A 21,345-nucleotide genomic window follows, 5' to 3' on the forward strand; every position below is an offset into this window, starting at 1 on the left:
TTAACTATGTAACCTTTAAACTAATTTATCAAATACGATCGTATAAAGGATTCGTATATTTTACCACGAGATATCTTATAGATGATGAAAGAAAAATAACTGTTTCTCATTACGAATGTGATATCTTGTGGACAATATTTGTAAACTGCATTTGTTTATATTCCCTCGTAACATTCCATGCCACAGAATAATAAATAATATCAGACAGAGTGCTATCAATGTACAAATGTAAATAGGTAAGATCTATTAGCAGACTGCGTGCTTGTACTGCACATACGGTGTGTTTATTGATGACAATTAAATTGCATTTTGCTACTCGTGGGACTGAAGTCCAAGGTTTATGTGGAAACTGTTAAGTAATTAAACATAAACAATAGTCAGAAAAAATAACTTTGAAACATAAGGAAACACAGCGGTGAATAAGTTCTATTTCTCTACCGTGTTCTGTGATATTTTGGTGTTTAACCCAGTCCATACAAAAAATCACCTCAATTGTTATTAAAATTTATAGTTGTGTAGTGTATTTTCAGGTACACTTCCAAACAGTGTTGTAATTGTAAAAAACTGATCATAGCTATGTATTATACAGTCGAGTACAGTCGCGGTGAGTCTCCTCACGTCCTGGAGACTGGCAAGTACACGCAGTGCGCCGCATCACCAAACATTGCGTTGTCGCCCAACGCGGAGGTACTCGCAGTGGCCGTTGACAGCGCCGTCGAGTTCTACGACACGTATACAGGACAACTGTATGATACCGTTGATAATATCTACTCAGGTGAGATACCGAATACAATACACAAACTGTCCTGACGAAAAGAGTTATATCTCTAATGAGATCTCTTAAGAGGTGTAACTCTTTTCCTCGGATCAAAACTAGCATCTAGGTATTTACGTGGAGTTTATGGGAATGTAATGGGTTGGGTTTTCTATGGACCACACTTATATGAAATGCAAAATTAAATTCATACACTTACAAATACATTTTAGAAGTATGATCATACATGGAATCAAACAAATCAATTTAAACAAGTTACAATTTGAATGAAAAATTAAATAGGTATTGAAGGTGAAAAATAGTCAATTCAAAAAGATATCGTTTCCTATTGATTTTTACCTTTGCATATCTTTTTGCTGCTGTAAATAACTATAATATACAAGATTGGTATGCATCCTGTTACGATTTGAATAGCGTATTCCATTAACCTTTTATAAAATATGTTTTAAATGTATTATAAAATCTTTACATTTCACGGTATATGATACGATTTGTGCATAATAGTAGAATAGTAAAATAATAATAGTAAAATTATATTATTTTACATTTTTAGCAAATTAAGTCGCGCGACGTTAAAGTGTAATAACTATGTTAAAGCGTAGCTTATTGTTTAACGAGTCGTTGCGGATATGTACTGATGTTGAGTTTTTACTTATCGATATAGAAAAAAACAGTGCATTTTCATGGTACAAAACATATTTAATTATACAGGTACATTAATTAGTACGTTCATTAATAACTTTTTTATTTAATTTCTATTAAATTACGCTTTTGGAAAAGTTTAATAAAGCTGTAATAATAAAAATAACTGCAATTTTGATATAGTTAGAAAAATCAAAAGTCATTTGAGAAATCATGAAAAAGCTAGAGTTATTGGTAGGGGATAGTATATCTGTGATAGGTAGTAGGGGTAGTAAAATATAAGATTTTATTATACGGTAGAGGTATTGGTGAGTAAAAATTCCTGTTGTGAAAATTTAAACATACAAACAAAACGTCCTTCAAGTGATATGATTAAATATTCGAAATGACCTCGAATATTCCACTAAGATATTCCAGTCTTCGATCGTTCAGTTGCGAGTTTCTTTGAATTATTGAACGCGCACGTCCAAGGGAACTATCGATCGTTTTAATTTTAAATCTGCTTACGTTTGTTCCAGGCATTATTAACTATATGTGTTTTGATGCGAGCGGCAAATATCTATTCGTCTGTGGGGATAAAGTTGTGAGGGTATTGCACAATGTGTGCGGGTACTTCACCACTATAGCTAGCTGCACCCGACTTCTCTCGCAGAAGCAGACCTCGGCTACTACAGAGAGACTCAACAACACAATCCAGTCTTGTAAAGAGACTCTAGCGAGCTTCGGGAAGCAGGTCTAAGTTACCATCGGATTGTGAAAATCGCCAGTTTTTAATCTCACTAGCTATATATACTAACAGAATATTTGTTTTTTTTTTCAAATATAAATTTTAACAAATTTAAGTATTGATGCAAAATATTGTCTAAGTAAAACTATCATTCGTTTATTTTTTTTTGTGCTTTGACGCCATTTTATAATGTGTCTAGAGAGATTATAAACTGACGTTGATCATTGTATAACAGTGATGCTATGTCAAATGCATTTATTTTTTGCCCGACTGACTTAGAAGGGTATTTTTAATATAGTAACTAAGTTTTACTATGTCCAATGAACCAGTGTTAAATGACTATATTTCTAATGTTTCCCACATAAATGTATTTTGTATAATCTATTTGGATTTGGAAATTATTTATTAAATTATTCTTCCTATAGAAAAATAAAAAAAATCTCATACTTTACGACTGTAACTTAAGTTATTTGTAATGTTAAAATTAACTATGTGACTCGGTTGCTCAATGTGTCTCATTATTTTTGAATTGAAAAAATATGTAACAAAAATTTATTATAGTTCGTAAGAATTTCAATGCAAAAAAAAAAAATTAAAAAACAATGCAAAAATTTAGTATTATAATTTTTTATTTTGAAGTTTCATACAGTAATATTATTTAAAAAAAAAAAACATATCATTTAATGATATTTTACTAAAGCTTTCCATGTATTTTTGGCCTATGTTTTAAAAATGTACTTTTTTAAGAATTTATGTTTGAATTTCTCTTTTAAAAGTAGGTAATATTGAACTAGATTAAGTTGAAACTTTGTAAAAAAAAGTTAAAAATACAATGCGTTTCAAATAAGAATGTACATACTGTATTGTGACGTTACAGATATCAAATAGAAAGTTAGTCAATAAATTAATTATTTTTTAATTAAACATTTTCGTAAAGTTTAATTTTTTCATTTTTATTTTCGGGTTCTAAAAATAATTTTTACTCATTTAATGTTTTGTTGAAATTTTACGAGCTATTTTTGCACTGACTTCTATTTATGGATAGGCTATTAATGGTGGTATTTTGTGTCTATTTGATTTTCGCCACTTTGGCGCTGACGGTTCCGGTTAGTAGCGGTGGTTAGGATTCAACTAATAGTAAAGATAAAATAAACTATTACGAACGTCAACAGGCGCTTTTAAGTCGAAATTAAGCATAAACTGTAATTTCCCAACAACCATTCATAGAGATCAGTGATTTTTTGACACATTGAAGAAGCATTGCACATTCTTATTTGAAACTTACTACATTCCTTTTAATTAACGGTTCCTAATTCTTACGTCAATCCGTTCGTATTGTAAAAAAAAAAAAAGATTTTTTTTTGTTTAATATCACTACTAATGTTACTAAGTCAATCGTTTCTGTAAGACTGTGGACAGTATAACTATATGTTAAATATTTAATGTCCTTGTATGTATTCGTATGAATAAAATTTATATGATATATGTTTTTAAGTTATTTTGTGAAAATTGAGAGATAAAGTGTAGAATAAATGTACCAAATGTTAGATAGTTATGTGAAAAGTTTTAACAGAAAGTATTTTGGAATTTACTTGATTTGTACGTAAATTGTAGTTTTTCTATGGTTTAGGGTTTGTATTTAAATCTAGTATTACATGTCTAGGGACATACAAAAAACTTGTCAAGAGACAAAAAGAGTTTAATAAGGAATAAAAATAGATTGTTTACGTTAACTAACATCCGTTAGTACAAACCGCTTCGTGACTTGCGATTCCATGACTATTTAACTAAGCATTTGTTAATCAGATTAAGGCTATTGATGAGAATTATCAAGGTTTTACTGTAACCGTGCGTTTCCACTGCAACACTCGCAACAAAAAATATTGATATTCAACAATATGTTTTTGTCAAGTAAATCTCTCTCTCCCTCTCTTAAGGTGCCTTTCCACTAATGGAGGTTAACCGTCAGCTCAGTCAACTTTTGCTGGACTTGTGCTATGCAAAATAAATTTCCTAAGGCAATAATCGTCCATTCCAAGAAATTTCGCAACCATGATTTCTTTCTTCGACCAGCGCGTCTTTTGCCTGCGATTTTGCCCATCATGAAATTACATTTAGTTGAGGAAGATCATTCCTTGTGCTGCCACGAAGAACCTTTCCTAAATAGGAGACCTTTTTCTTTGTGACAGTCTGTAAAAGTTAAATCAATAAAATAAAAAGAACATTTTCATTTTAAACTTTATTGTATTTTGCATAAGTGACATTATTGACAATACACTGAGATACCTATTTTTGTTAACAATAATTTAAGTACAGTTTCACAGCTTTAGATAAATATATTTTAGCTTTATTATGACAAGATATACAATCTCACAAACAAACCAAAGTCAATTCCGTTCGATATTGCCGAGTGCAAAAATATTCCTTATGCCAAAATAGATTTAGTTTTAAAATCGAAGAACTAGGTGTCGCTAGTGTTCAGATCTAGAAAACTTAAATTTTATATTCGAGTTGATTTTTTAAGCACTAATCATTATTTTTGTACCGACCGCAGTTGTAACGATATTCTAAAAAAAAACCATTAGATTTTTGCATTAAAATTAACAAATGCACTAAACTATAGGCAGTGGCGTAAACACTTTGTGACAATAACAAATACCTTGTCAAAATTACGGAATAAAACTCTAAGGGATAAAAAAAGATTCACGACTACAACTAATATTACTATTCGGTCACGATAACATGAAACCTGAGTCCGATGACGTCACAGCTTACTAGCTTCGTCTGGGTTATTGGTCTCACGTTATTGTGATTGTATAGTACAAAACAGCAAAATGTAATAATAACAAGTAAGATGCTGTCAACAGTTTCATTCTAATTTGTAAAATCACCAAGAAAAATTAAAACAATAATACGAATCTCTTGTTACAATTTAATTATAGAAAACCTATTTACACTTGAAACCGTAAAAATGGTTTCAAATAGATTTTTAGGTCTGTCTACTCTTATTACATAATAATCTATACAGCAAAAAATATTTATTCGGTTACATAATAATGTTTCACTAACGAACACATCTAAATCTGTCTCTGAACTTGGCTACAAGTCGTTCAAAAATAAGAAAAAAACTGTATTCTGTTTTTATCGCACTTGATATTTGTGCATAAGTCTGTCTCATTCATGCGTGAATCAATTCGAAATGCTTCAGGGATGATATTCAACGCATAAACGTCACTAAGCATTGATTGAAATACAGAGTAAATTATGTTGTATTATGCAAGTCAAAAAAACGCTGTCCAGCGATTTTTACGGAGATGACCCATCAAAAAAAAATACACATCCAAAAATGTACAAAAAAAAAATCATGTGAAAGATTTTTTCAAAATACACACGTGATTTTTAACAATATTTTAGGACTTGAAGAGGTGCGGTGTAGTTTGCTTAAAGGACATTTTAATTTAAAACACGAAATTGTTAACTCCAGTTTTATTTTCGGGCGTTTATTCCGTACTTTATCTTAGCACCATATCAAATTTTGTCAAGAGTTTTTTGCGAGATTCAACAAAAAATGAGGAAAACTTGGCGGTTAGCACAATAGTCGCATAAAATCTCCTTTAATTAAAGTGGTGTATCTTATTTTCACTAGATGTCGTAATTGCGTGTCGTATAAAATGGCAGCGCGACTAATCGCTCAGTAGAAACGGGGTTTTACTCGGTATATCCATAAACAATACAATTTCAATCATTCCTGTGTATTGTCAAATAGTATTCTATCGATTCTAATGCATCTATTTCAAACTGTTTAAAAGCGAAATTCGCTTCACTAATGTCTATGCTACGTGTCTCAAAATCATACAACAAACCGCTACACTAATCGTTGGTTTCTAATACCAATATCTTTCTATAAAATATATTCAATATATCGATATGTTTTATAGAAAGATTTTGGTCTCAGAAACCAACGATTAATGCATAGAACTGACAAACTAGCTATGTGTCAAATTGCTTCAATAATGGAAATTGAATCGCATTAGCTAAAGTCTAAATTCTAGCAAAATGGAAGCTTCTTTCTTGTGATATGATGTTTGAATATTGAGCAAATGACGTAGATCATTTTGGCGCAAAAGATATAACCTCCTTCTTTTTGAAGTCGGCTAAAAAGAAAACGATGAGACCGATCAATAAATATGACATATTTCATTTTTTTTTCTCAATTTTATATTTTATTGTATCGTATTTTAAAAGCTTTATAATCAGTAATGTTCTTATTTGTTTTACAATTTGAACTATATTTTCTTTTCTTTTTCTTTTTGTTTTTAAAATTGATTTATGCTTATATATTTTTTTTAACATGCCAGAGCTATTTTAAGAACGTTTTTTTTTCATAAAACCTCATTAGAGAAAAGGGAATGATTCTGACGCGCGAATTGATTTACAAAATGACTGGTAAAAACAACTGATTTAAACATTTTAATTCCGTAACGTGATAAAAGGAGATTTTTATTGAAAAAACAAGAGCAATTGTGCATTTTATGGCCAGCAATTGTGCATATTTAATTTTTAGGTTATATTTTTTACGTATAAGTAAAGGGATAAAAGTGGTAACAGCTTATTTGTTTATTGGTGATTTCTATATGTATTCTAGAAGAACATTACCTACTCTTTATGTAAATACGTGAATATTGTCCAATGTCATTGTTGTGTTAGTGTTGTCTAGATTTTTTTATAATACCGAGTAAACTTTATGCCGGAAAATATACCCTGTGGTTTAAAAACCAAAGTGATTCTATTCTATAATTGATAGTTTATTTCTTAAAAAAAAAACTAACGCTCGGAAAATTCGTTTCAATTGTTTTTCATTTTGAAAAAACAAGCTAAAAAAAAAACTATGTCATTTAAGTCCCACTTTACGTATTATAAATTAATATATAAATGCAATTAGTATAGACTAGTTAAATAAAAAAAAGTGTAGTTTTTTTGATTCGACATGACTTTTATGTAGATTTATTTGACTAGTAGTTGATACTACGTGGTGAGAAAACAATATTCCTACATAAAATCACAAGTGTCAAATAAAAAAATACACTAAAATCGATAAAAAATAAATTTCGTTGTAAAAAAAGTTGTCAAACTAATGCAAAATAAAATATACTAAAAAAAAATCAGTCGCGAATATTGTCAAATAGTAACAGAGTAAATTCTACTGACGAAATATTAACTTCACGACTTAAACGAAAAGGCAGTCGTCAGAATTAAAGTCGTGTATTATCAGCAGAGAGGATGTTGTTTAATTTCAACCGCTTTTTTACTACTAGATGACTTAAAAATTAAAATTAAAGTAATTTAGTAAATTAAAAGTATATAAATACTGTAAGTACTAAGAATATCGTAAAAGAAATACTGGCGACGTCGCCGGTGCTTTGGTAAGTTCCGCTGCGGGTGCGGGATATGGCCAACATTGACTCCCAGTTACAATATAGGACTAGTATGAAATTCGTTTATAATTCAATTCACCTTCGCCCTGCAATTTTTTTCTCCTCCAATCGTTTTATTTTATCACCTGGAAAATAATAAAAAAATTCTTTAAATCGTTTATTTTTCATACCACTTAGATGTTAAAAAAAATAATTTCAATACAAAAAAAGTTCTACGAGTAAAACATTGTTTTTAATAATTTTATTTAAACGCGACTAGTCTTACTAATATTATAAATGCAAATGTTTAGATGATTGAATGTTTGTTTAAAGGTATCTCCAGAACGGCTGTATGGATTTCGTTGACATTTGGCATAGATGTAGAACATAGTCTAGGAGAGCATACTAATTAGTATTTTTTTAATTCCGGTCGGACGGAGTCGCGGGCGACAGGTAGAGTTATATATATAAACATTGAATATAGATTATCTTCACGTATCATACACTTCGTGCAGTATCGGTGATATCGAAATGCCAAATATACAAGGAAAGCCAGGCTCGGTCTACTATTATAGAGAACTGTATATTCTAAAATGCATCAAGTTCCATGTTTGTGTAGAAGTGTGTGTATGGTGTGAGGACGTACCTCACCAGTAGGAGTGCAGACGCAGACAGTCCCCGGCGAGGTCGGCCAGCAGCGCGCGGCGCCGCGGCAACAGCGCCAGGCCCGCCACCCGCCGCGGTCTGCGCTCCGCCAGCTCGCACGCGGCCAGCACCCGCCCGCCCGCCTCCAGCGCCACCAGCGCCGGCCGCCCCCGCACCGCCCGCGTGCACACTATCACACACTCCCCCTCCCCCGCACCCTCCACCTCGCTCCGCTCCAGCGCCACGCCCCCGTACCCTCCCCTGCCTGCACACACACACTCATCAATTAGGAACCAGCAATTGATTACGTCACAAATTTTACATTTAGGAATATCCCTCAGCCCATAGTCACTCAATGTCACACATCGCCTACCCAAACATTGACTACTAAGTGTATTATGCATTAATGTATTATTCATTGTTTGAAAAAAAAAACTGGCTAACTTTTTACTATCTAAAATCTTGAAATGTAAGGTTTCATACAAATTGTTATCCCGTGTTTTACCTTTGGGTACGGGTGCGATGGTATTGCGCAGGTTACCCTGCAGGTCATAGATCCGTACTGCCACATCCGCGATGATGACCATGTCACCAGACAGCGCCAGCCCGCCCACCAGACCCAGCTCGCCGCTACCGATCTGTGAAGTTATTACAGTGAACATTAGCAAAACAATTAAATCAATTTAAATAGACAGTTTTCCTATTAAATTGTTTAAACTTTCGTGAGACATCATAATAAATTAATTAAGAAACGCGAGTTAAGCCGTTTCTTAATTAATTCAGTTTTCCTATTTATTATCACCAACATTTATCAGCAACCTTTTATGACTTTAAAACTGTTAGCTGACATTACAAACAGATTAAAACATTTCTAACCTCAAAGAAAGAAATGAACTGATTTTAATTGAAAAATAAATCCCAGAAATAAACATAGTTGGCGTTATTGCAGCCTATAATTTATTTTAACAGTCATATAGAATTAATAGATTCACGAATGAAAACAGTTACAGTCAAAAAAGGATATCTGAATCGATGAGGGGCGCTACTGTCGCGGTTGGTTTTTTCATATAGGTATGTGAAAATGACATAAAATAAAATAAAAAAATGTATGACAGTTACACTATACACTGGATCTAAACATTTTTGACGTAGACAGGAGGGCGCTAGTGAGCTGTCATAATTTAATTTGACTAATGACGTGAATATTTGCGACAAGCGCCTTCATCGATAATTTTGTCAAAGTTAGTTTGAGATTTTTGATGTATTTTACTCCCAATAGGGACGCTGCACAAATTTTAATACAATGGCGATTATCCTATCGGTATACAATAATCTATCTGTCAAAGTGACATAATGTCATTGATATGACGTACCTCTCTTTCGATGTTGCCATGTGCGTCAAATATGAAGACTGCGCGTGCGCCGTTGTCTGCCACAGCGAGGCGGCGTGAGGCAACATCTGCAGCCACAGCCACCGGCTCCACCAGCCGCTCTGATCTCACCGTGCGCACTGTACACCCGTCCACACTCACCTGACACAACATGACACACTATGACACCATGACACACCATCACACGACACATGATTACGCTCTTCTTAAGTCAACGTTATTTTGATTTATTAAATAATTAATTAAATCTTCATTCAACCTCAGTCAAGGTCCTAGTCCTCCAGTTGACGGCGACCACTCCCTCCGCCGTCACCGCGATACCAGTGCAGCTGCGCCCCGACAGACCTCACACACCACATAACACACTATTAATTATATTGTATACTATCGCCTGCAACTTTCCCAACAATTTAAATACTATTTGATATTTCACTGTGTTCAAAAAAGTCATAAAATTGTGGACATGTTCAAATTACCTTCGTTAACTATGTGAGTTTTGAAAGCGAACGTTTCATCGTCCAACACCTTCACTCGGGAGTTGCCCGCGTCTAGTACATATATTTCACGACGCTTCGGACACCTGCAATATGTATTTGTACAGTAAACTTCTGAAATAACAATAAATATAGCAGTAAAGGGCATAAATATAAAAGCATCGCCACGTAGTTTTCAGATATCAGACAGCTGAAAGTTCGATCACTCACAACACAAAACACAATATTAGGTGTGTTGGGGGGTAACGAGATATAGGTGGAGGGCATTGTGCAACGCACCGATGATGCCGACAGGATATTTGAGAAGAGTAATGTGTGCGTGTACGTATGTCGGTACCTGGCGACGGCGACGGGCTGACTGAGCTGGTCCTTGCCGGTGCCGCGTGTTCCCCACACGAGCAGCGGCGCGGCGGCCCCCAGCACGCTCGCGCGCAGCGGGGAGTCGCGCACTGCACGCGAGAACACCAGCACGCGCACGCTGATCGCGCCCGCGCTCCACGGCCGCATCGTGATCCTGGATACAATTAATGATGGATGTTGCCGAGCTCCTCAAGTATTTTACTACAATAATCATCGTAATTATATCATTCCTTTCTAATAGAAGAGTTATTTTGGTGGAAGAATAATAAAAATCAGTTAAGCAGTTTTTGAGTTTATCCAAAAAAATAATTCATAGTGACCTGTATAATCCAGTATCGAGGTCTGTGACGGCGCAGGGTAGAGGCGCGTCGTCTAACGTGGCGGCGGCGCTGACGGGGTCTCCGCCCGTGCTGCGCGGCTCTCCGTGGTAGTCCACTGTGCGCAACACCACCGCCACCTCCAGACCGCACACGCACACTGACTCTACGCAACATTGCAAACGTTAAAACAACTGCAACGTTCCTCTAGAATGTACATAACAAACAAAGTAGTTTACACTGAGGATTTATAGGAAGGGCTGTTGCCTCCATAGCCAGTCTCCCTGGCGACACCCATGAGTAGCAGTTTTATACAACTGACCTAATTGCAATGTACACAAGCCGGGGAAGGTGGTACTGGTCCGCACCCGACCCAGCTCGGCTAGGGCTTCGACGAACCGTTGCTGGGCGTCATTGTGCGCGAAGTCAACAGCTAGGAATGCGTTCTCTCTGGGCTCGGCTAGTGCAGCCGCGTCGCCTAGCCGCGCGCCCAGCGCAGCCGCCCGACTGCTCACCTCGCGCACTTCCACTTGCTGCTGTAAACCTGAACATTCTGCTTCCACCTACAACAAGTACCAACCTATTAAACATAACATAAGACATTCACGGCTACCAACTCTGGCGAGTTCTAGCAAGTTATCGAATATGATAAATTGGGATCTGTTTGGTCTTCAAAGGCGCGGACTAAAGAGTGCAAGTTGGTTTAATAAACCTTAGCAAGGTGACACAATAAAAGAATTCATTTCAAATAGCGATAAACCATCTATACCTAAAAAAGCTGTGTGAACATTAAATTAATGGTGTTAAGACATGAGAAAAATAGGAAACGAGTTTGTATTTATAAATGTTAATTGACTTTTAAAATAATAGTTAAACTATTGTAATTCATTCACAGAAGCCATATAAGTCTAAGAACAGCGTAGCCAGTAGTTGGATTCAAAGGCTTAAAACACCTTCATAAGTAACTGTTAATAAAAGCTCCCCATAAGATAACTAGCTTAGCTATTAATTACACAACACAACAAATGACAATTTCTTCTTATGTCGGATATTTTTAATGACTTACAATTCTGACATAAGATCATTTTCCTTCATAAACTTTATAACAACCGCCCATGAAACTAAAGAATTCTTAGCTACCTTCTTAGGGCAGAAATTATTGAGGCTGATGAAGCCATAAATGTTATGACTATTATTCTATTTACCTTATTACTATTATAAACCACATATAATCCAACCTTGCTCCCCCAGATATTTCTAGGCATTCTTTGACATTAGCCTTCTAAGCTAGTAATGTGCAAGGTAAGATCTGACAGCAAAATTGCTAGTACTTGTCTTTGTTATCCAAGTAAAATCAATGATCACAAACCTTCAATAAATTGTTATCTAGGTTATCTAGGCAAAAAAATGAGTCGCACTTACTTTAGTTTTTTCAGCATCAATCAACTTCAATTGTTCTTCAAGCAGCTTTCTTTTATGTGTGGCCGCTGCGGCTGCGGCCGACTTCAGTTCACTGTGCCGCTTGTCTAAAGCGGCCTTGAGCTCTGTGAAATGCCTATCAATGGCCTCCTCAGCAGCTGTGGCCGCCGCCTCTAGTCTTCTCAACTCACTGGCTACCGCGTCCCTAGCGGAGCCCAGCTTACTAAGACACTCATTGGCTCTATACAACAATATCTCAGACATTCTCTTTAAGGCAATCGAAAATGGCACTACGGTATGATCACAGGGCGTGTCGCTGTGAGGTCCGTCGGCACAGTGCCGACAGAAAACGCAGTCGCAAGTCTCACAAAACAACAACTCTCTTCCCGGATGAGAACTACACTGGGGTATCACTTCTCTTCTTTGTCTCGCCATCAAATCTAACAACTGGTTAACGAGGAACGAAGGCGGTAATGCCGGGACGCCCCCGCGCGGTATTGTGATCAACTCGCGGCATATGGGACATCGGAAACTACCCGCGTCTCTGGTTTGCGATGCAGCTATTCGAGTAAGGCAATGCAGGCAGACTGTGTGTGAACACGGCAAAAGCTTTGGAGTATGCTCGCCTCCATCATAAGTGCCTGAAAAGAATTAACATATCATAAGTTACATTACTATACAATAACAATTTATATTTTAAGAAAATTAATTCACATAGTTACTGCACTTTTAGAGACACAAAGAAAGTTTTCTAATATGACATTATGTTTTAAAATAAAATTAGACAATCTATTGAGTCAGAAAACATCATGATGTCTGTAAATTATTGGCATTTGACATGAATTTGGTGCCTCAGATATACTTATTATGCTTCAATGTGCTGTTCAAATGTGCAACAATCAATGTGTAGATAAGATAAAGGTAAAATGAGATGTGTACTAACATAGACATGTGCCGCATGTGAGGAAGCTCTCATTAAAGTCTTCGTAGTTGATGGAGACCGTCTCGACGAGCGTCGAACTCATGCTCGCCATCCCGACGCCCAGTCGTGAGCTGGCAAATGTTTTAATAATTGTAATGCATTCAAACTACCAAAACTTTAACACATTAAATGCCACCAACTCCCTGGGTTCACTTCTAACAAATACACTAAAAGAATAAAGTTTACTTTTAATGAAGCTAAAAACTTCATTTTTAACTTATTTAACGGCAATATACTCCAGCAACATTTTAAATACATTGACACCGAAAACATCAAGTTTACACAAATGTTTTGACAGTACTTTACAGTGATAGGTTTGAAAGCTTTGTAATACTGTAGGTGGTACTACATAACCATATTGCTATAATTAACAGGAAAAAAGAAACCAATAATTGATTAACAACATACATGTAAACTATATTAACCAATGGAAAAATAATTGTTTGTAATTGAAGAAATTATCTGATTTTCAACTGGTAAATAAGTGTACAAAACATATTTGTATAAAAAAAAACAAAGCAAACAAAGCATTTTGAATTTTGTAAAATTTGAATTGACTAGTGCTTAATAAAACATTATTTTTACCTTAAATGTAAAAAAAAAATGCTAAAACACCATCGCAATCTGTTGTCATATCTAATTAAGTTGTTGCATAAATTAAAATAATTTGCTCTAACCTGTTTACAGTCTGCTAATAAGAGATAATTTGTACTGAGCACTGTGAGTTGTGAATCATCAATCGGTGCAGATTGTTCATTTATTTTATTGCCTTCAATTGAATGAAGTTCAAAATGTGCTTGTCATGTATTACATGACTATTAGTCACATTTTTATAAATAACAATTTAATAGTGCAGACATTTTGAATTGCATTTAGAAGAAAATATTTTTAACTCAATTAATCACTTGAAATTTTTTAATTCAAAAAATGTAACAATGACTTTATATTCAATGTAAATGTAAATAAATTTTTAAGTGAGAAAATTAAGTTATTATTACCTATTTTATGAATATTTTCTAATTTATTAACATAAAAATTCTAACAATGAAGGTACATTAAGATATTTTTTAATTAGGTTAGGTACCTTTCCCACTATGATTAGAAGCAAACTAAGATAAGTAAAGCACATGTGTATACACAAACACCAGCTATCTCATGTTACAGGTGATCCTCAAAACTTTGTCAAACAAACAACCAAGACAAAGTTCATTGACCTGGACAGTTATCTTGTCTATTTGTATTCTCAAATAGGGACTGCATGTAACAGGTGTTAGTATCTACTTGTATGGTGAAAATTAACATGATTTTACGCAACTAAAAATTAAGTTAGTGTTATTTATTTTACGTAAATAAAGTTACGTTTTTGTTATTCTTGTCAAGTAGATGTTGTAGATAAGTGCTCTTAAATAAAATGCTACAAATAGCAAATAAAAAAATGTTTAACTAAAACTAATATAACACTGATGGTATGATATTAAATAAGTATTTGAATATTCATAGTACTTACAGAAACGAGCAACAATACATGGACGTGAATTCCAATACTGGCTGCTGCTACACACATACAATTTATCTCATTTTCTAAGATTAGTCTATGACCGAATTAAAGCTTTATTCTAAGCAATAAATATTATTGCAGACTTGAGCAGAATCGTAAGATCAAACACATCTTTGTAATAACTCACGCCTGCCCTTCTACTAATTTAAAACAAATATATACGCAAGGTAAGGTACTTCTTGATATGGTTCACTTCAATGTAGTATGTAATTCCCAAGCCAATCCAACATTAGAATTTGAAGCAAATTCTCTTTCGTAATCGATCGATATTATAGGAAAACTATGCTCATGACAAAGAAGTATCGACTATTATTGAATTAACCCCAATTTTAAGACATAATAACTAGCGAATCTAACTCTCAGCCCACTAAATACCACGATACTAATGTTTCATTTTTAGTTATTCTATATTTGGAAGGTTTTGTTTCCAAATATTTATCAAAACTATTTTTATGTCAACCATTAACCTTACAAAACATAACGTCAACTGTCAATTGCGAATGACATTATAAAATTAAGAAGCTACATTTATAGTCGCGGATACAAACTGTTTAGGCCATGCGGTCTAAACTTTTTATAAAAAGGAATTAAATTTTTCATGAAACTTATTTCTGCATCAATATTTTTAAGCATTTCCTCGAGGAAATAAATATATCAAGTACTTTTGTTCCTTCTCCTTGCGTTTTCAATTTGTACATATATATGTAGTATGTATGATATATATATTTTTTAATTTAGTAAATAATGATGTTAGGGATTTTAAAGTATTTCACATTGATCTATTCGATTATTATTTATTAAATAGTGTAAAATGTTAGCGTATTTTTAATCATTATCACCCAAAAGATAAAATGTGTATAGATAGAATTCTAAGATGAAGGTCATATAAATTAATCTATTTGTGTTCATAACGTACGTAGTATTCGCTCGTATATTGTCTAATAATTTGTTATGATTGTTAAACATTCTTACAAACGTCGTAATCAATCGAAATGTTAAATAAATACCAATCGCTTTCCGCTGCAACTAACAATTGCACGTTTAGGTATATTTTAATTTATAATTTCATATTTAAATTTTAATTCAATTTTACTACTCACCTTTTTTACCTTAATTATATTCTAGATATGTTAAGAGGACAAAGTATTTAAGTATTTCCAACGGACCAAAGCCGTTCGAATCTATACCTGGGTTGTCATCATTACCGTTTTTGGGACCGATTCATCATTTTATGCCAATTATAGGTGGGTATTTTATCTTACTTATCCTTTGTTTCTGAGACCAAAATCCCATTGACAAAATAACGATAACAATATGTTCTATACAATATGTTTTATATTATATTAAGGGGTTTTGATCCCAGAAACCAACGATTAAAAATTTACCAAATTAAAACTCGCAACTCCACTAACCAAATCATTTTCTCTTAAATAAATGTATATTGTAATGTATTATCGCTACTTAATTTTCTGATATTAATAACATGATTGAGGACGACAGGATAGGAAGTCGCTGGATGTAGAAAACGCAGGACCGCATACTGTAAAAGGCCTTTGTCCAGTAGTGGTTTGACAAAGCCTGAAAATGTTGAGCGGCAGCTACGATAGAAAACCTAAAAATAAGTGCTAAAATTTTAAGCTATATTATTAATGTTAAATCTAGTATTAGGAAGTTGTAAGGAATATCCAGTTCCTTTATCACAAGGTGACCTCCATTTAGTCATAATGTATTACTTATTTTACTTACCTAACTTCAGGTTCTATTGGCCCGAAAGCAAATTTTGTAGATTTAGCTCAGCATTTACACAAACACTTTGGAAATGTAGTAAAACTGGATGGCATATTTGCCAGAGCGAATATGGTTCTCTTGTTTAATCCAGAAGATTTCGATCAGGTAAAAAATCAATATATTTACTATAAGATATGAGTACAATAGGGTATTTATAACTATATCCAATTTACTTCTTAATTAGGTTTATAAAGCTGAAGAAGCGACTCCTCTGCGACCAAGTTTTGACACTATAACATACTATCAAGAAGAGGTACGAAAAGACCTTTACAATGGACTTTTCGGATTGACCGCTGCGTAAGTACGCGGCATAAAAGTGGCTAGTTCCTCAGTGATTTCCTAAAAATCTCAATTGTTTTTTGTTTGCAGACAAGGAGAAAAATGGAGAGATTTTCGTACAAAAGTAAATCCAATTTTTTTGAAACCTAAATTAGTGAAACTGTATGCACCAGCTTTAGACGACATTTCCAAAGAAATGATTGAAAGGTGAGGTAGTCAAATAATCGATATTTTGAAAATAACGACTTTTCGGTTTTTGCATTCAAACCATCAAATAATATTTCTACAGGTTAATGAAATTAAAAGATAAAGAAGAGTATCTACGATGTAATTTCGATAAAGAAGTAACGAAATGGTCGCTAGAATCAGTTGCATACATTGGATTAGGAAAAAAATTAGGATGTCTTCGTGACGACGTTGATAATCAAAAAGCTGAAGTACTAATAAAATGTGCCCGAGACATAATAGATCTTGCATATAAATTGGAATTTTCTCCGAGTGTTTGGCGATATTTTGAAACACCAACCTTGAAGAAAATGATAAAAACGTTGGATTTGCAATGGGAGTATGTATCATGAATAAGCATAATTTGGAGATTAGCTGAAACAAAATGACTTTTCGTTATAACTACTCCGATCTCTATAAATGGATAGGTTGGAAGGGAAAACCTTGGGAAATTCCTGACCGTCAGCAACCGTCAGCGTCCAAATAACGAAAATTGAATAGGCATGAAATATCACGGTTTATAGCCTCTCCATATATAGAGATCACTGGGTTTTAAGAAACGAAATATATGATGTTTGCGAAATATTAAGTATAATTTTTTTTCGATATAACATACAGACACTTCAATTTTCATATATGGATAAAGATTTAAAGCTACAGACCCTTGACTATTGTGTAATTTTTTTAAAGAACTAGTGCAAGTTACATAAAGGAGGCAAAACAAAAAATTTACGAACGTGGCTACGATATACCAGATGAAGACAAAAGCATCATAGAAAAGCTGTTGGCGATTGACGAGAAAGTAGCCATTTTGATGGCGAATGAAATGCTCTTAGCTGGAATAGATACGGTGGGTATTTAAAGATTATCATTATTTGTTTTACATTGTAAGGTAATCCAATGTTATTGACAAAAAAAATGTAAACTTCATGAAAAGAAATATAAACATGTCAATAAGTGATGAAGGCTGTTTAAACATTATGTAGGTATTTTAAAATTCTTTCTTTTTTTATATTTTAGGTTAGTTTTACGACTGTTACTCTACTTTACAATTTGGCATCAAATCCAAAAGTGCAGGAAAAATTACGTATAAAAATGCTTTCTGATAAACCCAATCAGTACCTGAGAGCGTGCATTAAAGAATCAATGAGGTTATATCCCATATTACCTGCAAATTTAAGAAGAACTACTAAGGAACATATAGTTCGTGGATATGTCATTCCAAAAGGGGTAAGTTGGTTAAAATTTCACAAAACATACAAAAAAAAGCAGAGAGTAGGGAGGAGTGGCGGCGTAAAGCGAATCCACGATACTTGATGACCACGACCAGTCTGAAAAGATGCATGGACGAAGAAGAAAGACTAAAATTAGCGGCTTTAATTGTCTATATAATCAACTGACTAAAGGTGAAATTTTTTGGCATGTATGTGAGTTTATCCTTTCCAAACTAAACCGATGGACTGGTTTGAAATTAAATAACTAAACAAGTAAGAAATGTATGACATCATATTTTTATTACTTAATTACAGGTTGATGTAATAGCACCTAATGAATTTTTGTCTAAAATGGAAAAACATTATCCAAGACCGATGGAATTTATACCAGAGAGATGGTTAGTGGATAAAATGGATCCATTATACTATGGCAACGCTCATCCAATGATTACTCAACCGTTTGGTTTTGGAGTTAGAAGTTGTATTGGTAGAAGAATTGCAGAAATGGAAATTGAAACGTTCATAAGAAGATTATTACAAGAAGTACGAGTGAGCTGGAATGGACCACCAATGAAAGTTGTATTAAAAGTTATGAATCAACTACAAAAACCGTATTTTTTCAAATTTGAACATATTTAAAAAATCATTTAAAATTAAGAAATATGTATATTTAAAAAAATTTTAAACTTACATAAGCTATCATATCATTTATATTAAATATATTTTTGTCATATAATATTCTTTATAAAGGTTTCCTATATTTTCCTTGTATCCAAACTCTATACATTGTAAGCATTTTACCTCTATTGACTTGTAATCTTCTATCAATTAAATTTTGCTCCTCTATAAAACCGACAGATGTGAATAAATTTCTTATTTCTTCTTGAGTAAAAAAGTAAACTTTCGTATTATCTCCTCGAGCATAGAAATTGTCAGAAATACAACGGCCCTTTTTAAATCTAAGTTGTGCCAAATCATATTTTCCATAGTCCCGGAACACAACTAAACCACCAGGTTTTAAATATTTGTATATATTTGCAATAAGTCCCGGCATTCTGGAATATAATAATTATTTCTATTATAGTTTAAATGATTAAAATCAATGCTTTACTAAATTTTTATCAACATACAAATGTTGTTTAGCTATACCACAAATAAAGCTGAAATTTTGGATGGATAGATTTTTGTTATTATGTATCTCCAAAACAGCTGAATGGATTTCAATTAAATTTGGTACTGATTAGTCTGGAAGAACACATAGGCTCCTTAATAAGTTTGTTTTTAATTCCGCACGGACGAAATCGCAGCCAAAAGCTTGATTATTATAATTATTTCAGTAATTATTACCTATGTCTTAAATATTACTTTTTTAAATTAAACAACAATTTTAATAAAATTACTTTTGTGTCAACCTACAATATGTGGCATTAGTCGGAGGCCGATTATGATTTTTTTTCTACCTTAATTACAAAATTATCATGTCATAGAAATATGCTTTTTGCAAAATTTATGACCAATATGACTTTTACAATATGTGGACTATTAAACTATAAAACTATTTGTAATACTCACTTAGCGGGATCTATTGCAGATAACACAAATATTAAGACTATTATGTCTATAGAATTTTCCTTAAATGGCACCTCCCAGTCCGTAACAGTTGCATCCAATACAAACACATTACATCTCTTTGTATTATAAAGTTCATTTTGTTGCATAATTTCAATTGCTTTTGATGAGAAATCACATCCATAAACAAATAAATTGGGGTCTTGACTGTATTGTAGGATAGGAAAAATAGTATTACCAACTCCACATCCAATTTCAAAAATAAAACGCTTGCTATCATCGGATGTGTTTGGTTTTACAGAACTAGTGTTTTGGTTATCTGGGTATACTCTTTCAGGAGCTGACGGATTGTCAGGTGCTAGTTCTGGGAATTCTGTGAAAAGCCAGTGTCTATCTTTAAAAAATCTGAAATGAAAAAAAACAAGGATGTTAGACAGATGTCATAATTTTCAACTGATTTTTGATCATGCCAGTGGTTGTATGTATACAGAAAATATATTCCCTTTTTTATTATAAACTAGCTTTTGCCTATAACTCCATCCATCAGAATTAAAATGAAAGGCAATGGAAAAAATCCTATGTCTGTCTCCTGATTCTAAGCTATGACCCCACCAATTTTAAGCCAAATTGGTTCGGCCAATCTTGTGTTACAAATAGTGTAACTAACATGACTTTCTTTTATACATATAAAGACATTATCAGTTATTGAACTGTTAGTGAGATTTTATACGCTATTTACCTATTTTGATGTATGTCATAAAATGCATTCCAATGTTTGTCTGCATTTTCTTCTAAATCTTTTAAGCGGTCCTCAGTAAATGTTACTATAGAATTTTTTTCAACCTTTTCTTGAGCAGCCTTTTCTTGTTCTTCGTCCCATTGTACGTTATCCCTGAAATTTGATATCACGCTGTATTAATTAAAATTAATGCCAGAATACGTCAATAGCCGTAAAAGTGTACTACCAAGCATTAAATTCATAGAGGTATTGTTTATCATTTAAATATCTAGATCCCCCGGGAGGCTTCTTGCGATATCTTGTATTCTCTAACATTCGTACATCACACTTTTTTAAACTCTTACAAAATCTTTTTGTCAAATGAAAAATAGTACCAAGCATTATGCTTGAAGACCTCGTCCACATTTTCGAGAAATCTATTTCCAAACTGCGGTCTTGTATCAGTCGGATCCATTAAGGTTTTAATTCAGTAAATATTTATTATTAAAAAAAAAATTCTAGCGATAACTAACACGATCACAATTCACAACAAAATACATATGACATAACCTAAAATTTATAACAGACAATTGTCAAAATGACAATTTGGGCAAAGATAATTATTTCGTACAACTTTTATTAATCAACTTAATTTAATAAAATGTTCACATTAACTTGATTTAAAATCAAATAAATGTTTTCAACCACCGGTTGTATATTATTCAGTCAAGATGGCTTGATGTTACTCCAAATTCCTTCAAATCTCAATCAAATCTCCTTTGACCGTTTTTGTACGCGAAAGCTTTAAGTCCAAATTAGAACACAAAT

General features: G+C 33.4%; 4 protein-coding genes across 5 annotated transcripts in view; 2 read left to right on the forward strand and 2 right to left on the reverse strand.

Moving 5' to 3' along the window:
* LOC106717905 (transducin beta-like protein 2) overlaps positions 1 to 2,499 on the forward strand; it is a 63,946-nt gene extending 61,447 nt beyond the window's left edge. Inside the window, exons 5-6 of the mRNA XM_014511866.2 lie at positions 590 to 775; positions 1,936 to 2,499. Of these exons, the coding sequence (XP_014367352.2) occupies positions 590 to 775; positions 1,936 to 2,156 (407 nt within the window). The 3' untranslated portion in view covers positions 2,157 to 2,499. The remainder of the gene's footprint in view (positions 1 to 589; positions 776 to 1,935) is intronic.
* A 5,706-nt stretch (positions 2,500 to 8,205) lies between these two features.
* On the reverse strand, positions 8,206 to 15,194 carry LOC106717712 (tripartite motif-containing protein 2-like). Its single transcript, XM_045680430.1, has 11 exons — positions 14,674 to 15,194; positions 13,128 to 13,237; positions 12,188 to 12,825; positions 11,088 to 11,328; positions 10,769 to 10,931; positions 10,426 to 10,602; positions 10,071 to 10,174; positions 9,854 to 9,939; positions 9,577 to 9,735; positions 8,709 to 8,841; positions 8,206 to 8,468 (listed from the first exon to the last, which is right to left on the reverse strand). The coding sequence occupies exons 1-11, from the start codon at positions 14,691 to 14,693 to the stop codon at positions 8,206 to 8,208; spliced, it is 2,094 nt and encodes a 697-aa protein (XP_045536386.1). The 5' UTR covers positions 14,694 to 15,194.
* A 421-nt stretch (positions 15,195 to 15,615) lies between these two features.
* Positions 15,616 to 18,869, forward strand: LOC106717856 (cytochrome P450 CYP12A2). Its single transcript, XM_014511786.2, has 9 exons — positions 15,616 to 15,769; positions 15,850 to 15,968; positions 16,481 to 16,617; positions 16,697 to 16,809; positions 16,882 to 16,998; positions 17,081 to 17,356; positions 17,707 to 17,866; positions 18,037 to 18,246; positions 18,546 to 18,869. Exons 1-9 carry the CDS (start codon positions 15,717 to 15,719, stop codon positions 18,867 to 18,869), a joined length of 1,509 nt encoding a protein of 502 aa, XP_014367272.2. The 5' UTR covers positions 15,616 to 15,716.
* A 90-nt stretch (positions 18,870 to 18,959) lies between these two features.
* Positions 18,960 to 21,054, reverse strand: LOC106717853 (methyltransferase-like protein). Of its 2 annotated transcripts, none has more exons than XM_014511782.2 (4): positions 20,913 to 21,054; positions 20,539 to 20,691; positions 19,803 to 20,204; positions 18,960 to 19,285 (listed from the first exon to the last, which is right to left on the reverse strand). In XM_014511782.2, the coding sequence occupies exons 1-4, from the start codon at positions 20,990 to 20,992 to the stop codon at positions 18,973 to 18,975; spliced, it is 948 nt and encodes a 315-aa protein (XP_014367268.2). In that variant the 5' UTR covers positions 20,993 to 21,054; the 3' UTR covers positions 18,960 to 18,972. The 2 variants fall into 2 exon arrangements, with proteins under 2 accessions (XP_014367268.2, XP_014367267.2); XM_014511781.2 differs by having other exon boundaries at positions 20,765 to 21,035.
* Between the last annotated feature and the right edge of the window lie 291 nt (positions 21,055 to 21,345).

Source organism: Papilio machaon, chromosome 13, assembly GCF_912999745.1.
Source record: "Papilio machaon chromosome 13, ilPapMach1.1, whole genome shotgun sequence".
NCBI lineage: Eukaryota > Metazoa > Arthropoda > Insecta > Lepidoptera > Papilionidae > Papilio > Papilio machaon.